At 40.7% G+C, this 20,018-nt stretch overlaps 1 protein-coding gene across 2 annotated transcripts in view; it reads left to right on the forward strand.

The window, feature by feature from the left end:
* Window positions 1-20,018, forward strand: part of ARMC9 (armadillo repeat containing 9) — a 141,641-nt gene that overhangs the window by 70,961 nt on the left and 50,662 nt on the right. For both annotated transcript variants that reach the window (XM_072961844.1, XM_031677865.2), the window contains exon 19: window positions 3,450-3,505. In XM_072961844.1, coding sequence (XP_072817945.1) covers window positions 3,450-3,505 — 56 coding nt within the window. The remainder of the gene's footprint in view (window positions 1-3,449; window positions 3,506-20,018) is intronic.

Here is a 20,018-nt window from a genome sequence, read left to right on the forward strand (position 1 = left end):
TGGGAAGAAGCCTGCAGGTGGCTCTTCCAGCTCACAGTTCACAGCCTGGGCTTCACACGGCAGTCACCTGGGGACACCTGAAAATCCCCAAGGCAGCACCCTATGCCAGTTAAATCAGAATCTCTGCGGGAACCCCAGGTGTGATAATGAGTGTTTAAAGCTCCCAGGTGATTCCATTGTGCAGCTGAGCTGGCCCATCCCTGCTGTGGACGGACACAAAGCTTGGGAGGCAGGAGGACGCAGAGGGCGCCCCATCAACAGGGGGCGACAGGGCGAGCAGCCGTGAGGCTGAGACCTTGGCTGCCTTCAGGCTGGGGGCCTGTTTCCATTTGAACATCCTCTCCTTTAGTTTTTAGGGAGCAAATGTAATTTATTCCAGATTCAGATCGACAAGGAATAGAACTTTATTTTCTGCAGCTGACTTTATTTTCGTTTCTGATTTTGCACTCCAATTCTGCTGGGTGGGCATAATAAGAAAATAGTAATCAAATGAAATAAAACCTGAACCTTAGTCCTGGCCAAGTCACTCCCTAACCTTCCCTGGGGAGGCCACAGTTGGGGAAGGCAGGGGAATGCTGGGAAAAGTCGTTGCCTATCTGCTCTGTGGTCACTAGCCACGCTGAGACCTCCCTCCCATGCCAGGGCTCCTCTGCAGCAGCCGGGTCAGGGTTGGGCTGGGAACCTTCTTCCAAACTGACTTTGTTTCAGTCTGTCGGGACACACTCACTTCCATTTCCTTGTCAGTCTTTCCTCCTCCCAGGCAGCCAAGAAGCATGGTGCCTTGCCTCTCCGGCCAAAAATCATCACTTTCTCCTGTATAAAGCCAGCCCTGGGACCAGCATGCTAAAGAATGTGAGGAGGAGGGATCAGTTTACGTTTCTGTGAGGGATGTGCTTTGTCAGGAAGTTATCGCTGACAGACCTGACGCCTAACCTTGAGTATTCAGGAAAGGCTGGGCACCCACCTGCTTCGCTCAGTAAGTTTCAGTTTAAATGTGGAGCCTGATGTGGTTCTTTTTTGTCTCAAGCACGGATGTTATTCTGCATCCATAAGACAGTGGCAGGACCCCAGAGATGACTACCCAGGAGTCTGATACTTTGAAACAAAATCAGAAAGTCATTGAAGGTTTGGCTGGAGGACCAGACATCCTCACACAGATACCTTAGGCTACGTCATCAGCATCAAGTCAGATGAGTCTGCAAGCATCGTGGTGAAGCCTAGAGGAGGGGGAGCTGGAGGTTTCCCTCCAGCCCAGTCTTCACCCCTGAGCGGAAATTAGTAGCAGAGTGTGAGTTATTAGTCACTTACTAGTTTAAGGTATGTGACATGGTATTGCCACAGTTTTTTTTTTTTTTTAGAGTATTGACTTTCCTGTGTTATTTTAGTGAAGATGAAGATGTGTATGCGTTTTCATACATTCAAGCCCATCTCAGTCCTCTAGCACTCCTTTTCTAATAGCACTTTAAGGTCCTCAAATACAAAAATTCCTGTGTGTTTTAGGACCCTTACCCCACAGGTGGGGAAGGATGGCTCTGGTGAACCCTAAGGGGAGCTCCGGTGTGCTGATACGACACGTGGGGTGAGCAGCCGGCAGCAGCAGGGAGGTTTGTCCATAAGTCTGGCACCCAGCGAGGGGGTCCAGCAGATACCAGCTGGTCACCAAAGAGAGGACAGGGAGACCTGACAGGTCACTGGGCGGGAGCAAGGCAGAGCCAACTTCACCAGTGGGCTCTCAGGAGAGGTCACGCCAGTGCTCGGCCCTGTTACTGCATTGAGGGCTGCAATCCAGGGAGCAGGGCTGATGTCCCTGTCATGTCAGAGAGGAGGAGCTGAGGCTCACAAGGTCCTTGAGTTCACAGGACTGGATTGTTCTGGAGATAGAATGAGTCTGAGCCCACAGGCTCAGGGGAGGGGAGTGTGGCTGGACTGGCCTCATGAAATATCTAACGTTTTTTTAAAAGGCATTTTCATATTTGAAGAAGAAAGATTCATAATTGATAAATATAGCAGCATCCCCGTTTTGAAAGCCACTTACTGAAGGTGGAAAGGAGTGGTGCTGTTTGGGGCCAGTAGGAAGAGAAGTTAGGTAGTTAAGCTTTAGCCCAAGTGCAGAATGACACAGCATCCTCCCGTCTGCAGGGCAGCTTTCTTGACTAAGCAGCATCGCAAGACAACAGCACAGCTCATGACAGGCATGTGAGTCTGGTTAGGGCCCTGCTGGCCTCGGTCCAGCCAAGTCACTTTCCCTTCAGAATGAGGGCTGTGTCCAGGACAACCGGAGTCCTAGAGTTTCTGAGGATTCCCTTCTAGGAAATGGTTTTGGGGTTTGGTGACGTCTGGGTGAATCTGCCGCCTTCCTGAGTGTGCTGGGCAAGCTCTTCAGAAATAGCCTTCAGTTCCTTCTTTCTTCCCACTTCCTGTTTGACTTCCTTTCCTCTTCTCTCAGGCTGTCTTTACTTTCATGTCATCTGTTCAAGAAATGAGTGCCAATAAGGAAGATGCAGAGGGGTGGAGGGGTGAGCAGCAGGTTAGGAGCTCTGTCCCCGACTCGCAGTCTAGTACAGAGAGTGAGAAGGATACCGGACAGGTCAGCCCTTCAGTCGTTAGTAAACGTTTACCACCCCAGGGTGGTGAGCACTGTGAGAGTTCTAGACGAAATGCCACGTGTGTTCAGAGGGCAAGGAGGTGATTGCTCAGGGAGGGGTCAGGGAAGGCGTCATGGAGGAGAAAGTAACCAGCTTCCATGTAGTGCCTGCTGTGCACCTGGGCCCGGGCCAGGGGTTTAGTTCCAGTGTGTTATAAAATCCCCCAACAAGCCTAGGAAGTAGGAGGTCTGATACCCATTTTACAGACGAAGAAACAGGCTTATTCTTCCTCTGACTCCATTGTGCTACTAATTTATTTCTCCTTTGTAAATTCTTTTAAGCTCTTGCAGGAACCCTACCTGCCATGACCACTACCTCTAGCCCCTTTGGAGAAACCATGGGATTTAGAAATAGATTCCCTTTGAATCTCAGCGCTCACTTACTGGGTGTATAACCATAAAAAGTCCTTTATCCTCTGTGCCTCCATTTGATGTATGCTATAAAATGGGGATGAAAGTCAATAAAATCTTAGTGTGGATTAAGTGAAATAATACATGTGACGCTATCTAGCATGATGCTAGTAATGATCCTAGCTTACTTTCTTCCCCTAAATTACTCTCAAATTATATGTTGGCTTTTAATTTTTTTTCATGCTACTGATGTGTTCTGATGAAAATGGAGAGATTTAAATTTTCTTAAGATGATACCAAACTATGGCGTGGTAGGATGTAACTCCAGGAAGTGTGACTGGACATAACTGGACTCTCACCAAGGTGTTTACATATCTCTACAGCAGCCGACGGATTTTGTTGACCAAGGCTCCCAAAGGTGATCACAGTTATTCATTGATTTTTTTCTTTATAGAAGAGCTCGTGGATGGTGTTCTTGAATCTGATGATGATGAAGACGAAGATGATGAAGTAAGTTGGAGGCTCTTGATACCCCATAGAAAACTTGGGCCAACTATTCTGAGTCTGTTTCTTGCCTTGAAAAGTTAGTCTAGAAACAGAGATTTCAATCCCTGCTGCATTTCTTCTCATAATTCTGTGGGTCGGTTGGAGCTCAGCTGCTTGATTTTCTGCTGGTCTCTCTTGGGATGTCATGCAGCTGTTCTCCGTGTCCAAGCTGGCATCACATCCTGCACAGCCCCTCTCCACGTGGCCTCTGACCACTCGGTGGTCTTGCCTGGACTTCCTTATTGGTTGGGGGCTGGGCTCCAAGGGGAGAGAAGTGAAAGCTTCCAGTCCTCGTCTGGGCTGGGCAGTCTCGGAATGTCACTTCTGCTGCGTTCTGCTCAGGGGCTCATCACGACCAACCCAGACTGGGGGAAGGCACTTAGACGCCACCAACTCGGGGGTTCAGGGTGGGTGGACTTGGGGGTGGCCATGTCTGAAGACTATCCCCTGCACCAGTGTTCCTACCCACAGGGAAGACAGGTAGAGGCTTACACCCTTCAGAGCGAAAAACTCATGCTGAAGACCTGTCATCTTTCAGCCTCTGATCAAGCCAAGTGCAGAGTGTGGCACCTCCGTGCTGGCTGCAGCAAACCCGCCCGAAGTGCAGGGGGTGGTCTTCAGACACGGCCACCCCCAAGTCCTCCCGCCCGGAACCCCCGGGTTGGTGGCGTCTAAGTGCCTTCCCCCAGCCTGGGTTGGTCGTGATGAGCCCCTGAGCAGAACGCAGCAGAAGTGACATTCCGAGACTGCCCAGCCCAGACGAGGACTGGAAGCTTTCACTTCTCTCCCCTTGGAGGCTCATGGTGAGACTTTCTAAGGTGAGAGTCCAGGGCTTGGTTCAGAGCTAGCAGAGCCAACCGCTTTACCCCGTTATTTGCATTCTTTCGATACGGGTTTCCTCAGCTGTGAAAAACCTGCTTACCTGGTTTTTTAGAGTGTGGAGGTTCAGAAGTAGTGTGAGCGAGTCTTGTGAAATGGTATAGAGAATGGTGACTAGTGGACTGCAGATGGATTATCACACGACAGGCTTTTTCATGGTTTTTCCTTCAGACCTGAGAAGACCGTGCGTGTTGTCTTCTCTCATCTCTGTGCTAACAAGTGGTTCGCAGTCCTTGTATTTTGTGAGGAGCGTTTATTCCTGAAGTGAATGCTGGAAGATGTATTGTTATTTGGAGTTGTGGTCTATCAGTTTAAGAAGTGTGTAAAAGCCAGATGTTTGTTCACTGATGATGTCCTTTGGGGGACAGTTCACATCAGTGCCCTCCATCAGAGAGGATGGCCGAGCAAAGATCTGTGAGTGGCTCTCTCCGCAGGCAGCCTCCCGCCTGCCGTTTTCTTCATGGCCTGTAGGTGGCACCAGCGGTGTCCCTGCTCACTGCCATGAAGGCCGAGCACAGTTCTGGACCTCAGACGAGCATCCTGGCCAGCACCTTCTCCAGGCCCCTTCCTTTACAAAGGTCCGTCCAGAGAGGGGAGGAGGCCAGCCCTGTTCACACAGAGTTGATGGCAGTAAAATCTGGTTTAGAACAGGGATCAGCAGACTTTTTCTATAAAGAGGAAGCCAGTAAATATTTTAGGCTTTGCAGGCCACACAGCCTGTTTCATCTGCTCAGATCCACTGTTGTAACACAAAGGAGTTGTGGACAAGATATAAATGGATGAAGGTGGCTGTGTTCCCATAAAAATTTTTTGTGGACATTAAAGTTTGAATTTTATATGATTTTTATGTGTCATTAAATATTTTTCAAATATTTAAAATTTAACAATGTGAAAGTCAGTCTTAGCTTGCTGGCCTCACAGAAACAGGCACCTTGGCTTGTCGTTTGCCAACCCCAGAGAGAAGCCAGCTCCCTGACTCACTCAGTCTTCTCAGGACTGTAAAAAGTCACTACCTGTGTGCCTAACCCTTCAATACTGTTTTATATTATATTTTGAGTTAATATCTTAATTATTTAATTCCAGTAACTTTTTGTCAAAGAAAAGCTCCCCTCAAGATCTGTTTTACCACCTTCCTGTGTCATCCTTCGGGGTTGTTTTGTTTTCTTGTATTGCTATTAACCCTTTTGTATTACAAGGGAAAAGTCATTTGGTTCAACCCTTCTGTTAATGATGGAAATTCAGCTTTTGGACATTTCCCTGTGGAAGCAGTTCTAGTCAACTAGTAAATGAAGGAATATAGAGATCTTTAATTGTCTGGACTTCTTGCTACTCTGTGCAGATTTTTATTTTAAGACAGTAGTGTTTGAAAATATTTGTTGTAATAGTTAGAATTTTCAGAAGATTCTTGAAAGGGCTTAGTTGGAAAATTATAAGGAAAGGATCTGTCATTTGGGGCCAAAACTTGACTCTGTGGTGAGTTCAGGTCAGCAGATTCTGGACTTTCCATCCCTCTGGACCCTGTGGAGGACGAGCAAGGAAGACCTGGGGCAGATAAGCACATGTGTTTCACTCAGCTTCCCCAAGGCCAGGTGTACTTTTAAAATGGGAGTGGGGTGGGGGAGAGAGTGAGAGATTCTTAGACTAAAGGGAAATTTCCAAAAATAATTTGAGCAAATCACCCTGTTGTTGGAATGTGGCTGTCACCTCCCAAGGTGGCAACTTTGAAGGAGATAGCAAAATTTTTTAAACCCAAAACACAGATAATGAAGGCACTGTTTTCAGTTCGCTGCTTAGCGCCTCTGAAGGTAAAACAGCTCCAGGAGAGGCCGGAGGCCAGGGTTTATTATGGCTACTTTGTGTCCATTGAGCTGAAATCTGTACACTTGCCCCTTCGGCCACTGGTCCTGCTTCACTGGAAACTCTCAAGGACCCCCAGATGCAAAATCTGATTTTTCTCTCTAATTTCTAAAAATGTAATGACTCGTCCTGATGTATTAACACTTATTTAGTTATGTCTGAATATGCATACATTTATATACCAAAATAAAAAAATGTTAAGGTAGAGTTAATTTTTTTCTGACTTGTAGACTGTCTAGGATATAATGTCAGACAGAAAAAGGAAATTGCACAGTAATGATCTGATTTCAGAAAAAAAAACTTATACACACACCTCCTTATGATTTATATAGGTGCTTATGCATAGCCGAAAGGTGTAGAAAGTTACACCCTCTTTGCTGACACCGGAAACTCCTTGGGTAGGGGCTGGCGGGGAGGAAGTGGGTAACAGGGGAAGAGATGCCTTGATCGGTGGGGCGGAGAGCTGCAGACTCACCACGTGGGGTGAGCAGGGAGAAGGCACGCTGCATCTAGTGGACGGAGGTCAATTGCTGAGCATTTTGGAAGGCTAATGGGGCAAACGCTAAACTGTAGTTAAGGAGCAGGTGGGAAGTGAGAGAAGGGAGCTGGTAAGTATATACCACTCTTTTCACAGATTTGGCCATGATCAGAGGAAGAGAGTTGATGGTGGCTACATAGGGCATTTTTGTTTTGTTTTAATTTGGAAGACACCTAAGCATGTTAAAATGCTGATGGGAAGGATCCAGTTGAGAGGAATAGGTTGAACGTTCAAAGCAGGAGGAGTGAGAGAGGATGGCATCAGAAGGACAGGTGTTTTCATGGTTTTCTAAATGGCTTCTTAGACTCTCTTGGCTCACTAAACCTCCAGGATAATAAAACCACCATCAGATAAGCTTAAACTGTACACACAAGAGAATGGACAGATGACAGCTACAACTTAAGCATTCAAACGCATCTCACCTAGTGCTTTGAAGCACTATTATCTTATCTAATACAATTTATTTTTACATTAAACATATGTAATATGTTCCCAAAGGGCCAGTGGTAAATTACAAGGAGACTTGGTTCCAATGCTATCACCACAAGTGGCTCACTTTTTTTATTACAGTTTGAGGTGGGTTCCTTGTGTCTCGCTTGTAAATGGCTTTGTAAGTGGAGATGAAAGGCTGGTCTGTGCTGTTCCAGAAGATTGATTTTAAGACAAATCATTCTCCTCTCTTAACAAAATACATTTAAAGGCCAGGGTAGATCAGCCATGGACATTTACTTGCTGGTTGCCATGAAAGTGACAATCACGTGCTCAGCAGTTTCTTTCTCTACAGGCTTCTCAAATCTAAGAGCCATTCATTCACTTACTCAACAAATATTTGAAGGCCTTAAAATAACATTATTGTAGGAAATAATGGGGAAGGGATCAAAAAAAAATTTTAAAGAATATCTATGGTTTAAAATGCCTCCAAGAGTTTAAAGTCTAGATTAGGGGAGATAATAACAGCCCTGATAACAGCTTATATGGCATCACGATGCGCCCAGCACTGTTCTAGTCACCTTACATGTGCTATTCACTCATTTACTCCTTGCAGCAACCCTGTGATAGGTAATTTTACTGTTCCCATTTCACAGATGGGGAAACAGAGAAAATATTTCACTTGCTAAGTTTACACAGCTAACAAGTAAGTGATGGAGCTAGGAATGAAAGCCAGGTGGTCTGACTTGACTGTCCACACTGTTAACCACTACATGATTTTGTCTCTTGTGAGACATCTATAAACATATATAAACAGGGAATAATAAAAAAATAAATATGTGCTCAGAGGTCCATGAATCTGATAGAAATAGGAAGTGCTGCAGAAATTCCAAGTACTCAGAGGAGACTGGAGGGTGGCTCTCTCGAGGACTTTGCCTAGCTGAGGGTGAAAATGAGTGGAATGGATTGATGAAGAGAAGGAAGTGGTCAGGAAAGCAGAAGAGGCATCTTCTAGGGGAGACTACATAAGCTGTGTCCTTTGCCTCTCCCCTGACCCACAACTACCTCCCAAGAAGCCCGTATTAACAACCTAGGATGTATGTACACTTTCATACTTTTCTTATAAGAAACATACACAAAGTACACACAAATATGTACAGTATGTTTTTGTCAATATTCATTTTACAAAATGAGATAAAAAAGGTATAGATACAAATACACACATCCTCAGTGTTGCCTTTTTTCCCTTGTTAATGTTTTCCAGAAATCCCTTTCTAAGTCAGCCAGCGTAGCAAATTGATTCTGTTAATGTTGTGAATGTGTGGTTTCCAGATTTTTGTCACTTCAAACACTGCCACAGTAAACTTTGTAAATATATCCCTAGTTAGTGGTGCTTTTATTTAATAGGGCTTTTGTCGCTGGGTTGAAGTGTATGTGTGTTTTAATCGTAATAGATTTTTCCAGATTGCTTTTTAGAAAGCCTGTAGCAATTCAGATTTCACCAGCAGAACAGGAGAGACTTTCCCTCCATCTTCACTAGGATAGATGCTGTTACTCTTCTTTTTTTTGCCCATCTAATGGTGGTAAAGTGCTGTCTCCTTGTATGTTAATTTTGCGTCTCCATTGAGTAGTGAGTATGAGTATGTGTATTTGATTGGATATTTGGATTTGCTGTGCTGTAATTTCCCATTCACAGCCTTTCTCCGTTTTTTAAATTGTGTTTATCTTTCCACATCAGTTGATATGAATCTCTATATTACAGATATTGACCCTTTTTCACCCTTTTTGCAAATATTTTAAAAATATATCTCTTACTTATTGACTTACTTTAATAATATCTTTTGTTATAAGTCTTTTTTAAAAATTTAAGATAAATATATTGGCTTTTCTTTCTTTTATAACCTCTGAGTTTTCTGTCCTGATTGAGGTTTTCCTTAACCCTAAATTTTATATATAATCTAGATTTTCCTTGTAAAATGATTATAAATCAATAAATAAAATTTAAAAATCTAAATTTTCCTCTAAGATTTTTTTTCATTTAAAATTTAATTATTTAATATTTTATACATAGAAAACAATATATATACACAATGTTCATGTAGATTTGAAGTGACCATTCTCAATTTTTTGGTCTCAGGATATTTTTATTCTTAAAAATAATTGAAGATTCCAAAGAGCTTTTGTCTGTGTGTATTTTGGCTATGAATGTTTGCTAAATGAGAGTTTAAAACAGAAAAAAATGTATTTATTAATTAATTTTAAAATGGCAGTAATAAACCCATTATGTGTCAATTTAATTTTTTTAAAGAATTACTTTCTAAAACAACAACAAAAAAGTATCAAGAACAGTAGCATTGTATTTTATGTTTACAACTCTCTTTGTCTCAATTAGAAAATAGTCGGATTATCAAATCCACCTCTGGGTTCTGTCTGTTGGAATATGTTGCTTTGATTGAAAGATACGAAGAAAATCTGGCCTCATACATTTATGTAGTTGAAAGAGCTAGAATATTTTAATAGGCTTTTGGGATAGAAAATGTTATTCTTTGATACTGCTACAAAACTGGACAAGTGATAGTTTATTAAATGTTAGTTGCAATGTGGAATCATTAACTTTATCAACAAATCTTTTTCATACTGTTAATTAAAATCTATTTCTTGATTTTGCATATTGTTTATTTTCTGATCATTCATTGCTAGTGTGTAGAAATACAACTGATTTTAGTATCGTGATCTTGTTGTATACTACAACCTTACTGAACTCTGAAAGTTTTTGTTTGTTCTATTTTGTGATGGATTCCTTAGGATTTTCTGTATACAACACCATGTCATCTGTGAATAGAGGTAATTTCACTTCTTCCTTTCCAACCTCGATGTCTTCTGTATCCTTTTCTTGCCTAATTGCCCTGGCTAGAACCTCCAGTGCAATGTTGAATAGAAGTGGTGAGAGTGGATCCTTAGTCTTTTTCCTGATTTTAGGGAGAATATTTTCAATCTTTTACTGTCCAGTGTGATGTTAGCTGTGGGTTCTTCACAGATGCCCATTAGCAGGTTGAGAAAGTTTCCTTCTTTTCCAACTTTATTAAATGTTGGATTTTGTCAAGTGCCTTTTTTTATATCAATTAAGATGATCATGTGGGGATTTTCTTTCATTCTATTAATATGGGTTAGGGTTAGGTGTATTACAGTTACTGGTTTCCATATGTAAACTACCCTTGAACTTCTGAGATAAGTCTTGCTTCTTCCTGATTTATAATCCCTTTCATAGGTTGCTGGATTTGGTTTGCTTGTATTTTGTTGAGGATTATGTATCTATATTCATAATAGCCATTAGTCCGTATTTTGACTTCTCTTGTGACATCCTTGTCTAGTTTTTAGAATTTTGTTTGTTTGGGGGGTAATATTTATTTATTTAATTTATTATCATTATTACTTTTTATTTAATGGAGGGACTGGGGATCGAACCCAGGACCTTGTGCATGCTGAGCACGCACTCTACCACTGAGCTGTACCCTCCCCTACTTGTCTAATTTTGATATCAAGGTAATACTGGCCTCATATTATGAGTTGTGAAGTGTTCCCTCCTCTTCTGTTTTTGGAAGAGTTTGTGAAGGGTTGATATTAATGCTTCTTTAAATGTTTAGTAGAACTTACCAGTGCTGCCTTATGGACCTGGACTTTTCTTTGTGGGAAGCTTTTTTTTTTATTGCTAATTTTATCTTTTTACTTGTTATATGTCTATCCAGATTTTTTATTTCTTATTGAGCCAGTTTCTGCAATTTATGTCTTTCTAGGAATTTGTCCATTTCATCTAAGACATCAATTTGTTGGTGTACAGTTGTTCATAGTATTCTCTTATGATCCTTTTTATTTCTGTAAGGTCAGTAAGGTCACCTTTCATTTCTGATTTTAGTAATCTGAGTCTTATCTCTTTTTCTTGGTCAGTGCTATGGACTGAACTGTGTCCCCTCAAATTTATTCATGGTGAAGCCCTAGCCCACAGTATGGATGGCTATATTTGGAGATAAGGTCTGTAAGGAGGTATTTAAGGTTAAATGAAGTCAAAAGGGTGAGATCCTGATCTGATAAAATTAGTATCCTTGTAAGAAAAGACACTACAGAGCACTCTCTCTCACCACCATGTGAGAACACAGAGAAGGCCGCTATCTGCAAGCCAGGAGAACCCTCATCAGGAAGTAAATCAGCCTGCACCTTGATCTTGGACTTCCCAGCCTCCAGAACTATGAGAAATGAATCTCCGTTGGTTAAGCCACCCAGTCTGTGATGTTTTACATGGCAGTCCAAGCTGACTAATACAGTCAGTCTAGCTAAAGGTTTGTGAATTTTGTTGACCTCTGCAAGAACCAACCTTTGGTTTTGTTGATTTTCTCTATTTTTTTTTAATCTCTATTTCATTTATCTCTGCTCTAATCTTCATTATTTCCTTCCTTCTGCTCTTCTTTTTCTGGTTTCTTAAGGTGTAAAAATAGCTTATTGATTTCAGATCTTTCTCCTTTTTGAATGTAGACATTAAATATAGTAAATATATACAGCTATAAATTTCCCTCTGATTACTGCTTTGGCTGCATCCCATAAGTTTTAGAAGATTGTGTTTTCATTTTCGTTCATCTCAAAATACTTTTTACTTTTCCTTATGATTGATTCACCCATTGATTATTTAAAAGTATGTTTTCAACAAAGCCTCTGAGGATAATGCTGTTGACCCCAAGTAAACTCTCAGGTTAAATAAAGACAAACTCTATGAGAAGACTTTCCAAGGAATTGACAGTCAGGTCAAATAATGACAGTTCTCTGAGAGTAAGGCTTTGGGGAGCTCAAAACCTGTCTGCTCACCTCAGTGACTGCTTGGATGCTGATTTTAACTTTGATTGCAGGGCTGGTGGTTTTCAAGGAGTTGGGGAGAGAATGAGAGGAACAGAGCATGTTTAAATGCTACAACATTTGCTGTTCTTACTGAGAGTTAGCCATTTATTTATTTATTTGTCTAATTGAAGTACAGTCAGTTACAATGTGTTGATTTCTGGCATTCAGCACAATGTCCCAGTCATGCATATACATACATATATTCTTTTTCATATTCCTTTTCATTAAAGATTATTACAAGATATTGAACATAGTTCCCTGTGCTATACAGAAGAAATTTGTTTTTTTTAATCTGGCTAACATTATATAGTGGCTAACATTTGCACATCTCAAACTCCCAAAGTTATTCCTTCTCACCCCCTTTCCCCTGATAACCATAAGATTGTTTACTATGTCTGCGAGTCTATTTCTGTTTTGTAGATGGATTCATTAATGTCCTCTCTTTTTCTTTTTTTTTTTTAAGATTGTACATATGAATGATATCATATGGTATTTTTCTTTCTTTCTGGCTTGCTTCACTTAGACTGACGATGTCTGTGTCCATTCATGCTGCTGCAAATGGCATTGTTATTCTTTTTTATGATTGAGTAGTATTCCATTGTATAAATATACCACAACTTCTTTATCTGGTCATCTGCTGATTAACATTTAGGTTGTTTCCATGTCTTGGCTTTTGTATATAGTGCTGCCATGAACATTGGGGTGCATATATCTTTTCGAATTAGAGTTCCCTCCAGATATATACCCAGGAGAGAGATTGCTGGATTAGCCAGTTTTTCCTTGAATAAACACTCCTCAGATTGTTGCAGGCTTTTGGTTAATTTTCAGAGTTTTGAAGAAATTGATTTTGACAATTTTTCCAGTGTTCTTGCTTTTTTTGGAGAATGGATTTTCGGAAGTTCTTCACAATTCCTTCAGGCATCCTGCTTGTTTTGTACTTTCAGTAGGTCTTTTATCCATGCATGATTTTGTATTTTCAAGCACTGATAATTGAGGAAACAACGTTTTGCGTTTTTACAGCTCTTCCAAATGTTGGTATATTTCATTATAAAACATCCCTATTAAATTGCATTAGTTAATATTGTCACTGATCTCATCAGAAAGGTCTTTAGGTATTGGGAAGCTATCAAGCTCACAGTGGCAGGTACAAGTTCTTTAAAATTCTTGTTTTCTCTTGAGAGTTCAAATTTTATTAATGATAACAGATGCTATCAATTGTTCTTCTTGAAGTGAAAAGCTTATCTCATTAATTTTTGAGAAAAGTTCTGCCAGATACCCAAGGCTAAATAACCATAGTTCATCTGTCATTCTTTCGAGTAAGAGTGATGTTCCTTGAAATAGTGCCTAGTTCAGCTTGCACCTCAGATAACCTCACAATTGCTTTTCCTCAAGATAACCACCATGTACATCCTTTTGATACACAGAATGTTAAAAAGGTGGGCCACAAGAATCGAAGAATAGAATTAATTCCTGCTGCTTCATCAAGGACTTCTTAAACAAAACTCTCTCTCATCTTCCTAACATCTATCTTTCTTTCTTCCTCTCTTTCTTTTTCCTTCCTTCCTTCCTTCCTTCTTTCCTTCCTTTCTTCCTTTCTTTCTATCGTCTATCATTTTTCTGTTATTCATTTATAAGTCTGTCTGTCTACCTGTCTACCTGTGGTGGTGGTGGTGAATGCGGTGACTCCTACTAGAGCTTGTTAGCAAAGCCCTTATGGATGCTGTGGCACCAGTGGTTTTACCCTCCATTGCTTTTGTACCATAAGTTCAGATTTCAGTGCAGCTGTTCCAGGATAAACCTTGAAAGTCAATAAAGGTATTCAATGCATTGTCTCAGCATCACTTGTGTTTTGTTGCCAAGTATTTACATTAAAGATCTTTAACGACTGGATGAATACAAGCCAAATAGCAAGTCCGGGCATATCTGCGGATGAGATATTAACTCAGCATTCATGTTTGCAGCTTAATCTTTAATTTAACAATGTTTCATTGGACAGTAGCATGCTGTAATTTCTTTTGCTAACTTTCCATCTATCAGGGATTCAGCAGTATCACCTCTATAAGGCTATTGTGTATGTTTCTTGGACCAAAGCAATACAAAAACTTACCCTTCAAGATTCTTCAGTGGCTTTGTTTTTAGATAATTATAAAATCATTTTTAAAATAACTGGGGGGCAGTAATTTTAGATTTACAAAAAAAAAAATACAGTTTCTGTATGCCCATCACATGGCTTCAGTGATTTTTAATTTGTTATAACAAACAAATTTTCAATTTTTGACTTTTAAAGAACTCAATCATATCTATTTTTAAAACATTCAAATCCTTTTTCTTTAGACTCTGGATGGTTGGTGTCAAAGTTACACCTTAACTTAACTGGCATTATAATACTATTTAAATGTGTTCTGTTACGTAAGACACAATAGGGTGACTTATTTGCGTCTATAAAGCTGAGGGAAAGATAACCTCCACTGTAATTCTGTTTTTCATTTGCAGTTTCACCCAGCTTCCCTGGAATAGATCCTCCCTTCCATGAGTCAGAGAGCTTTCTGATAAGTCAATTTCATTTTTTTCAGCATCTTTTCATATAAATGGTGAAGCTGTGGGTTGAGAAATTGAGTCCTCTGATCATTCTTTTTAAAGCCAATGATCCATCCTTAAAAGTGTAAGAAAGATAAACAAATTTTCTTTTTTCTTAGAATAAACAATTCTTAAAATTTAAACTGTTTTAGAGAAAATTTTTAAAATTAGAAAAATTTTTGAAAAAGTATAAAAATATTACTGCAAAATAAAGCAATAAATGTACTTCTAGTCTATTTTTGCATAGGAGCAAGGGAAGTTTCATGATTTCAAAATACAAATGTTGGGGTGATAATGAAGTTATGTCAGTTATAGTAGGTAAAACCAAATGTAGCTAGTAAAAGCGCACAGAAGTCCTGAGAACAAACTTAGTTATGAAAATGCACATACTTATGCCCTGAACCTTAGAAATTTCTAGAAAACACAAGAATACTCAAGCAGACATTCTGTTAGCTATCCCCTAAACCTTAGAAATTTCTAGAAAACACAAGAATACTCAAGCAGACATTCTGTTAGCTATCAGAGTGATATCATTATGTCATGTAGCTTCCAATAAACTTCACTGTATCACAAGAGAATGAGAGTGGAAAAGGCAAATATTACTATTAAAATAACCATATACTATTTTATATTTTATAAATGATAATAATTATAGAAGTATATTTTAGGTGACTGACATATAATAATAATATATTGTGAACATAGTTTAGACTTCATAAACCTCCTGAAAGGGTCTTGAGGCCTCTGAAGTTTCCCCAGACCACATTCAGAAAATTGGTTTGCAGTTTTGTTTTGTACAACCTTTATGGGTTTGTCTATTAAAATTTACTCTGGCTTCATAAAATAAAGGAGGGTTTTCATCTTTTCCTGGGGGCTGGAATTAGTTTTGTTTTATTTTGTCTTATCCTTTCTTCTACCCTTACCCATTCCACCTGGCCCCATGGTATATGCACATGTTCTCCTGAGGAAATGAAACTGGTTGGGCCCAGGAAGGGGAAGGATGGCTGGTGGGTGGGTCTGTGGCTAACCCCAGACAAGGGCTGTAAGCTCAGACCCAGTGACCATCTCATGTGGTTGATGTGACACAGGAAGACTGGGCTTTTAATTTTTTTAACCATAGTTCCTAAAACATCAATGTAGAAAGCAGAAAACTGGGTCGTGTTCCTTTAAAAAAAGTTTTATATCACTACTTTTCAAGTGGTAGTCTCTTTAGATGTATTTACCAATACAAAACCCTGGGTAGAAACATTAGTATTCAAAGAAAAGGCCAGGCTCAGGCAGTGAATCAGTGGCTTTTACAAAATCCCAGTGTGTTCTTTTTGGGGAGGGTGGAGGGCGAGATAATTAGGTTTATTTATTTATTTATTTATTTTTAGAGGAGGTACCAGGGCTTAAGCCCAGGACCTCATGCATGCTAAGCATGCACTCTACCATGTGAGCTATACCCTCCCCTTAAAACTCCCAGTATGTTCTGACATCACTAAGGAATCATATCAAAGCACTGGGACACTGTAAGCCCTTGGTGAATGTTAGCTCCCATTATGACGATGACAGTCATGAGTAGCACCACTGTCATCAGCTGCAGGCCCACCGTGCCTGGCTGCAGAAAGCCACGTTAAGTACTGGTGTTTCTGCGCCTGGTGTCCCCCTGTTCCCTGGCTCTGGTGGAAGCTTGGTGCCATAGATGAGCCGTAGATAGCTTCGAGTGTTTTGAAATATTTAAGCTTCAGTCTAACAGATCAGAAAACGACTGTCTTTGAAAAGGTAGTTACACACAGTTCCCAAGATGGGGGACACACCACACCCCGAAGGGTACATGTTGGAGGGGAGGAGGCTGAGGGAGAGAAAGCAAGTGTGACCAAGAGCCTTTCTTGTGGTTTCCACAAGAAGGACGAGATGCGGCAGGGAAGGCAGGTTTAGGATTGACTAGTTTGAACAATTTCACTGGGCTTTGGGATCCAAGAACTGTCCCAGGTTGTCTGGTACTTGGCCCTAGGGTGATTAGGGCAGGTGGACAATGGCCCAGAGTGTGAGAGCCCAATGCGGGAGATGGTTGGGGTATGGACTCTAGATTGGTTGGTTTGCATTTGCAGGAGTTGTTTATCATCTCCAGGGACTGGCCAGTCCTTCCATGGTCAGCAAGGCCGCAGGTGTCAAAGCATCAGAATAGAGAAAATAAAAGACATGGTTAATACACGAGGTTTCCACAGCCTGGTCCCACCTAACTTTCTAGCCTCATCTCCCTCTTCTCCCCGAAATGGGCTCTCCAAGGACACAGGAGCTCCAGGGACCTTGTGTGGCTTCCAACCTTCCCTGCTATTTCCCCTACTTCCTTCAACCCACCATCGCTGCCGCCTGAGTTCCAGGGCTGGGACAGGTGCTGCCATCATCACACCTGGTCATCTGTCATTAGGTTCATGTTGCTCCCTTAAGTATTCACCCCAACTGATAAAGGCTAAAGTCTTTCAAAAGAAGCTTTTATTTATTTAAAAACAAGAGGCAGAAACATAGTGAATAAGAGAGGTGTTAGAGCTGTTAGATTCCAGATGTTGACTAAAATGCACAACCTAAAAGTTGAGAGATGTGTTTTATTCAGTGGACTTTCTGAGGACTCAAGCCTGGGAGGCAGCCTCATGTGGCTCTAAGAGACTGTTCCCTGGAGGCAAGGGAGGGGCCTGGATATATGGGAGCTTTTTTTTTTGCAACAAAGACCAGTTAGTTAGAACATTAAAATATTGTTAATGAAAGAAAACCAAATACCTCAAGTTAAGGAATTTAGTGCTTTTCTATGTATGGGAAGGTGCAAAGGTCTGGGCTCATTGAAATCACTCCTTTGATATGCACCTGGCTATCTAGGGCCTGTATCCTGTTCTTTCACATCCTGAATCCCCTTGGGTGTGGCAGCAGAGCCCAGGCTGCATGCTTGTCCACATCCTGAGCTCCCTCTGTTTACTGTCAGGGTGGCGGTAGCAGCTGATAACTTGATGGCCACAGCATCCTTTGTTTACTGATGTGGCTGGCAGTTTTTTTCATTCACAGTGCTCCCCTTTGGTCCTAAATTTGACCAATATTTTGGGAGACATTTCATGACCAGTTTTGTCCCATGGTGCTCAGTAGGCTCATTCCTAGATCAGGTGAAAATACTGTTGACATGCCACTCAAGGTGCTAATTTTTAGATCAGACCCTGTTGATAACAAAAAAATTTCTCTGGGTCACCTGTCTTACGAGTCTGTTATGATTCAGGAAGTGTTTTCCATCATTGCTTCTTCCCATACATAGAATCACACTATTGCAGTTATTCTATGTAGAGTTATAAATGTGATCTATTTCCTCAAGGTGTCTAGCCATCATCAATTTTGTTGAAAACCTGGTTACTTATTGGGTAATGTAAGAGACAAAACTCTTACAAAATAGACAGAATATAAGTAATACAGCTAGTAACATTTAATAAAGTCATACGAAGTGTAACAATTTGGAAACAAAGAACAAATTAAACCAATGATTAGTATAACTAGTTGTAATCTAGTTGCACTAACCGTCAGGTCCAGAGGAGAGCCAGCTGGAGAAGTTAAATTCTGGAAGGATCAGGTAGAGAGAAAAAGATAAATGTTTCATCCTTGTTTACCAAGGCATACTTTATCAACTTATAGGTCATAGCATAAGAGGAAAGGTTTCCTCAAAAATAAAAGATTAAAGGCCAGAATGGTTCTCAAAAAGTCATAAGGTTATCAACATTTATCAGTTCACTCAGTCCCATGTAATTAATTCCTTTTATCTAAATGAAGTCATCAGGTTTTCCATTAGAGTTTCATAATTTACCCAGTTCAGTGGTATGAGCTAAAGGTTATCAGAGACATATTTGTATAAAAGGTAAGTCCCTTTTTATGAATCTTCTTCCCAAAGATCTTCATTTTATAAAAGCATCAGAATAAAACAATGATTCTTTATAAATGACAAGACTTAAAATGGCATGGTTAAAGACTTGATTGCAATACAGTTGACAAACAACTAGGATATTTCTGTGACATACATTTTAAGATAATAATTAGAATTATGACTGAAACCGGGACATATCAGATTTTTAGGAATTCCATACAAATTTTGGAGTATCTATATTTATTACCTTTATCTCTACATATAACCTAAGGTTCATCTTTAATCACTTGACAATGTATTTTTAAGTAATTTAGCAAACCAAATAAGTCTAATTAGTTTAACATTCCTCTTTGAGATATCTCAGGGTCCCTTTGAAGCAAGAATCCCAGAGTTAGCTGGAGGTTAAGAACTTTAGTTAGAATTTGATATTTGGGAAGTGTTAAAATAGCAAAAAAATTTTAAAACACTTGAGGTCACTGTGAAACAATAGTTATTTACTCAACCAAAGTGACAAATGATTCAAAAAAAAAACCAGATACAAATTAAAGGCACAGAAACTCACACAATCTGTTATCAAAAGTAGCACTCCAAGGGACTTTGCCCTCTTAACCTAGAGAGAGGACCAAACCCTTGTCTTGTACCAGCTTACTCTTAACAACAAAATCCATTTACTTAGACAAAATCCACTTCCTTAGGAGCCAGACTACATAAAGTGGAGTATTTGTAAAGCCCTGAATATTTGTGAGCCCGGGAGGGATGTGAACAGAGCCGCGCTATAGGAAGATTGTAAGCTATAGACGTCTGTGTTCAAATTAACTGGAGATCCAGAACACTTAGAATACTTAACAGCCAGTATCTTTTGGGCGCTAACTGTGTGCAGGGCTGGGCCAAGAGCTTTACAAGCTTTCTTCAACTTAGTCTTCATGGCCCCTCTGTCAAGTAGGTACTATTATTAGCCCTATTTATTAAATGAGGAAACCAAACTTCAGAGAGGTTCAGAAATTTGCTCATGGTTACACGGGCAGTAATTGGTGGAACTGAAATTTACAGCCAGGCTCGTGTGACAGTCTGTGCTTGCCTTCCCTCTGCTGCAGGCTCCAGGGGGAGTGGTGCTGAACTTGGCCCACGGCTGGGAGGTATTCTGCAGAGCGTGCTCTTGCAGGTGGAAATAGCAGGGATTGGTCGCTAACAGGGCATGGCAGTAGGAACTGAAGGCTGGGAGGGTAGGAGGGTGGTGATGCCTTTAACAAAAATCGGAAACACAGGCTTGGTGAGGGGTGTGTATCATATGCAGGGGAAACTTGATTTTATGTGGGGGCACATGCTGTTATCTCGCTGGAACAGAAAATGATGGGGCAGGGATCCAGTCAGTTTCTGACCAGGCTCCCTTTGCGTGACCTTGCATTCACAGACAGAGACACGTTGAGTGCTTGGGC

The sequence above is a fragment of the Vicugna pacos genome, chromosome 5 (genome assembly GCF_048564905.1).
Source record: "Vicugna pacos chromosome 5, VicPac4, whole genome shotgun sequence".
Lineage (NCBI taxonomy): Eukaryota > Metazoa > Chordata > Mammalia > Artiodactyla > Camelidae > Vicugna > Vicugna pacos.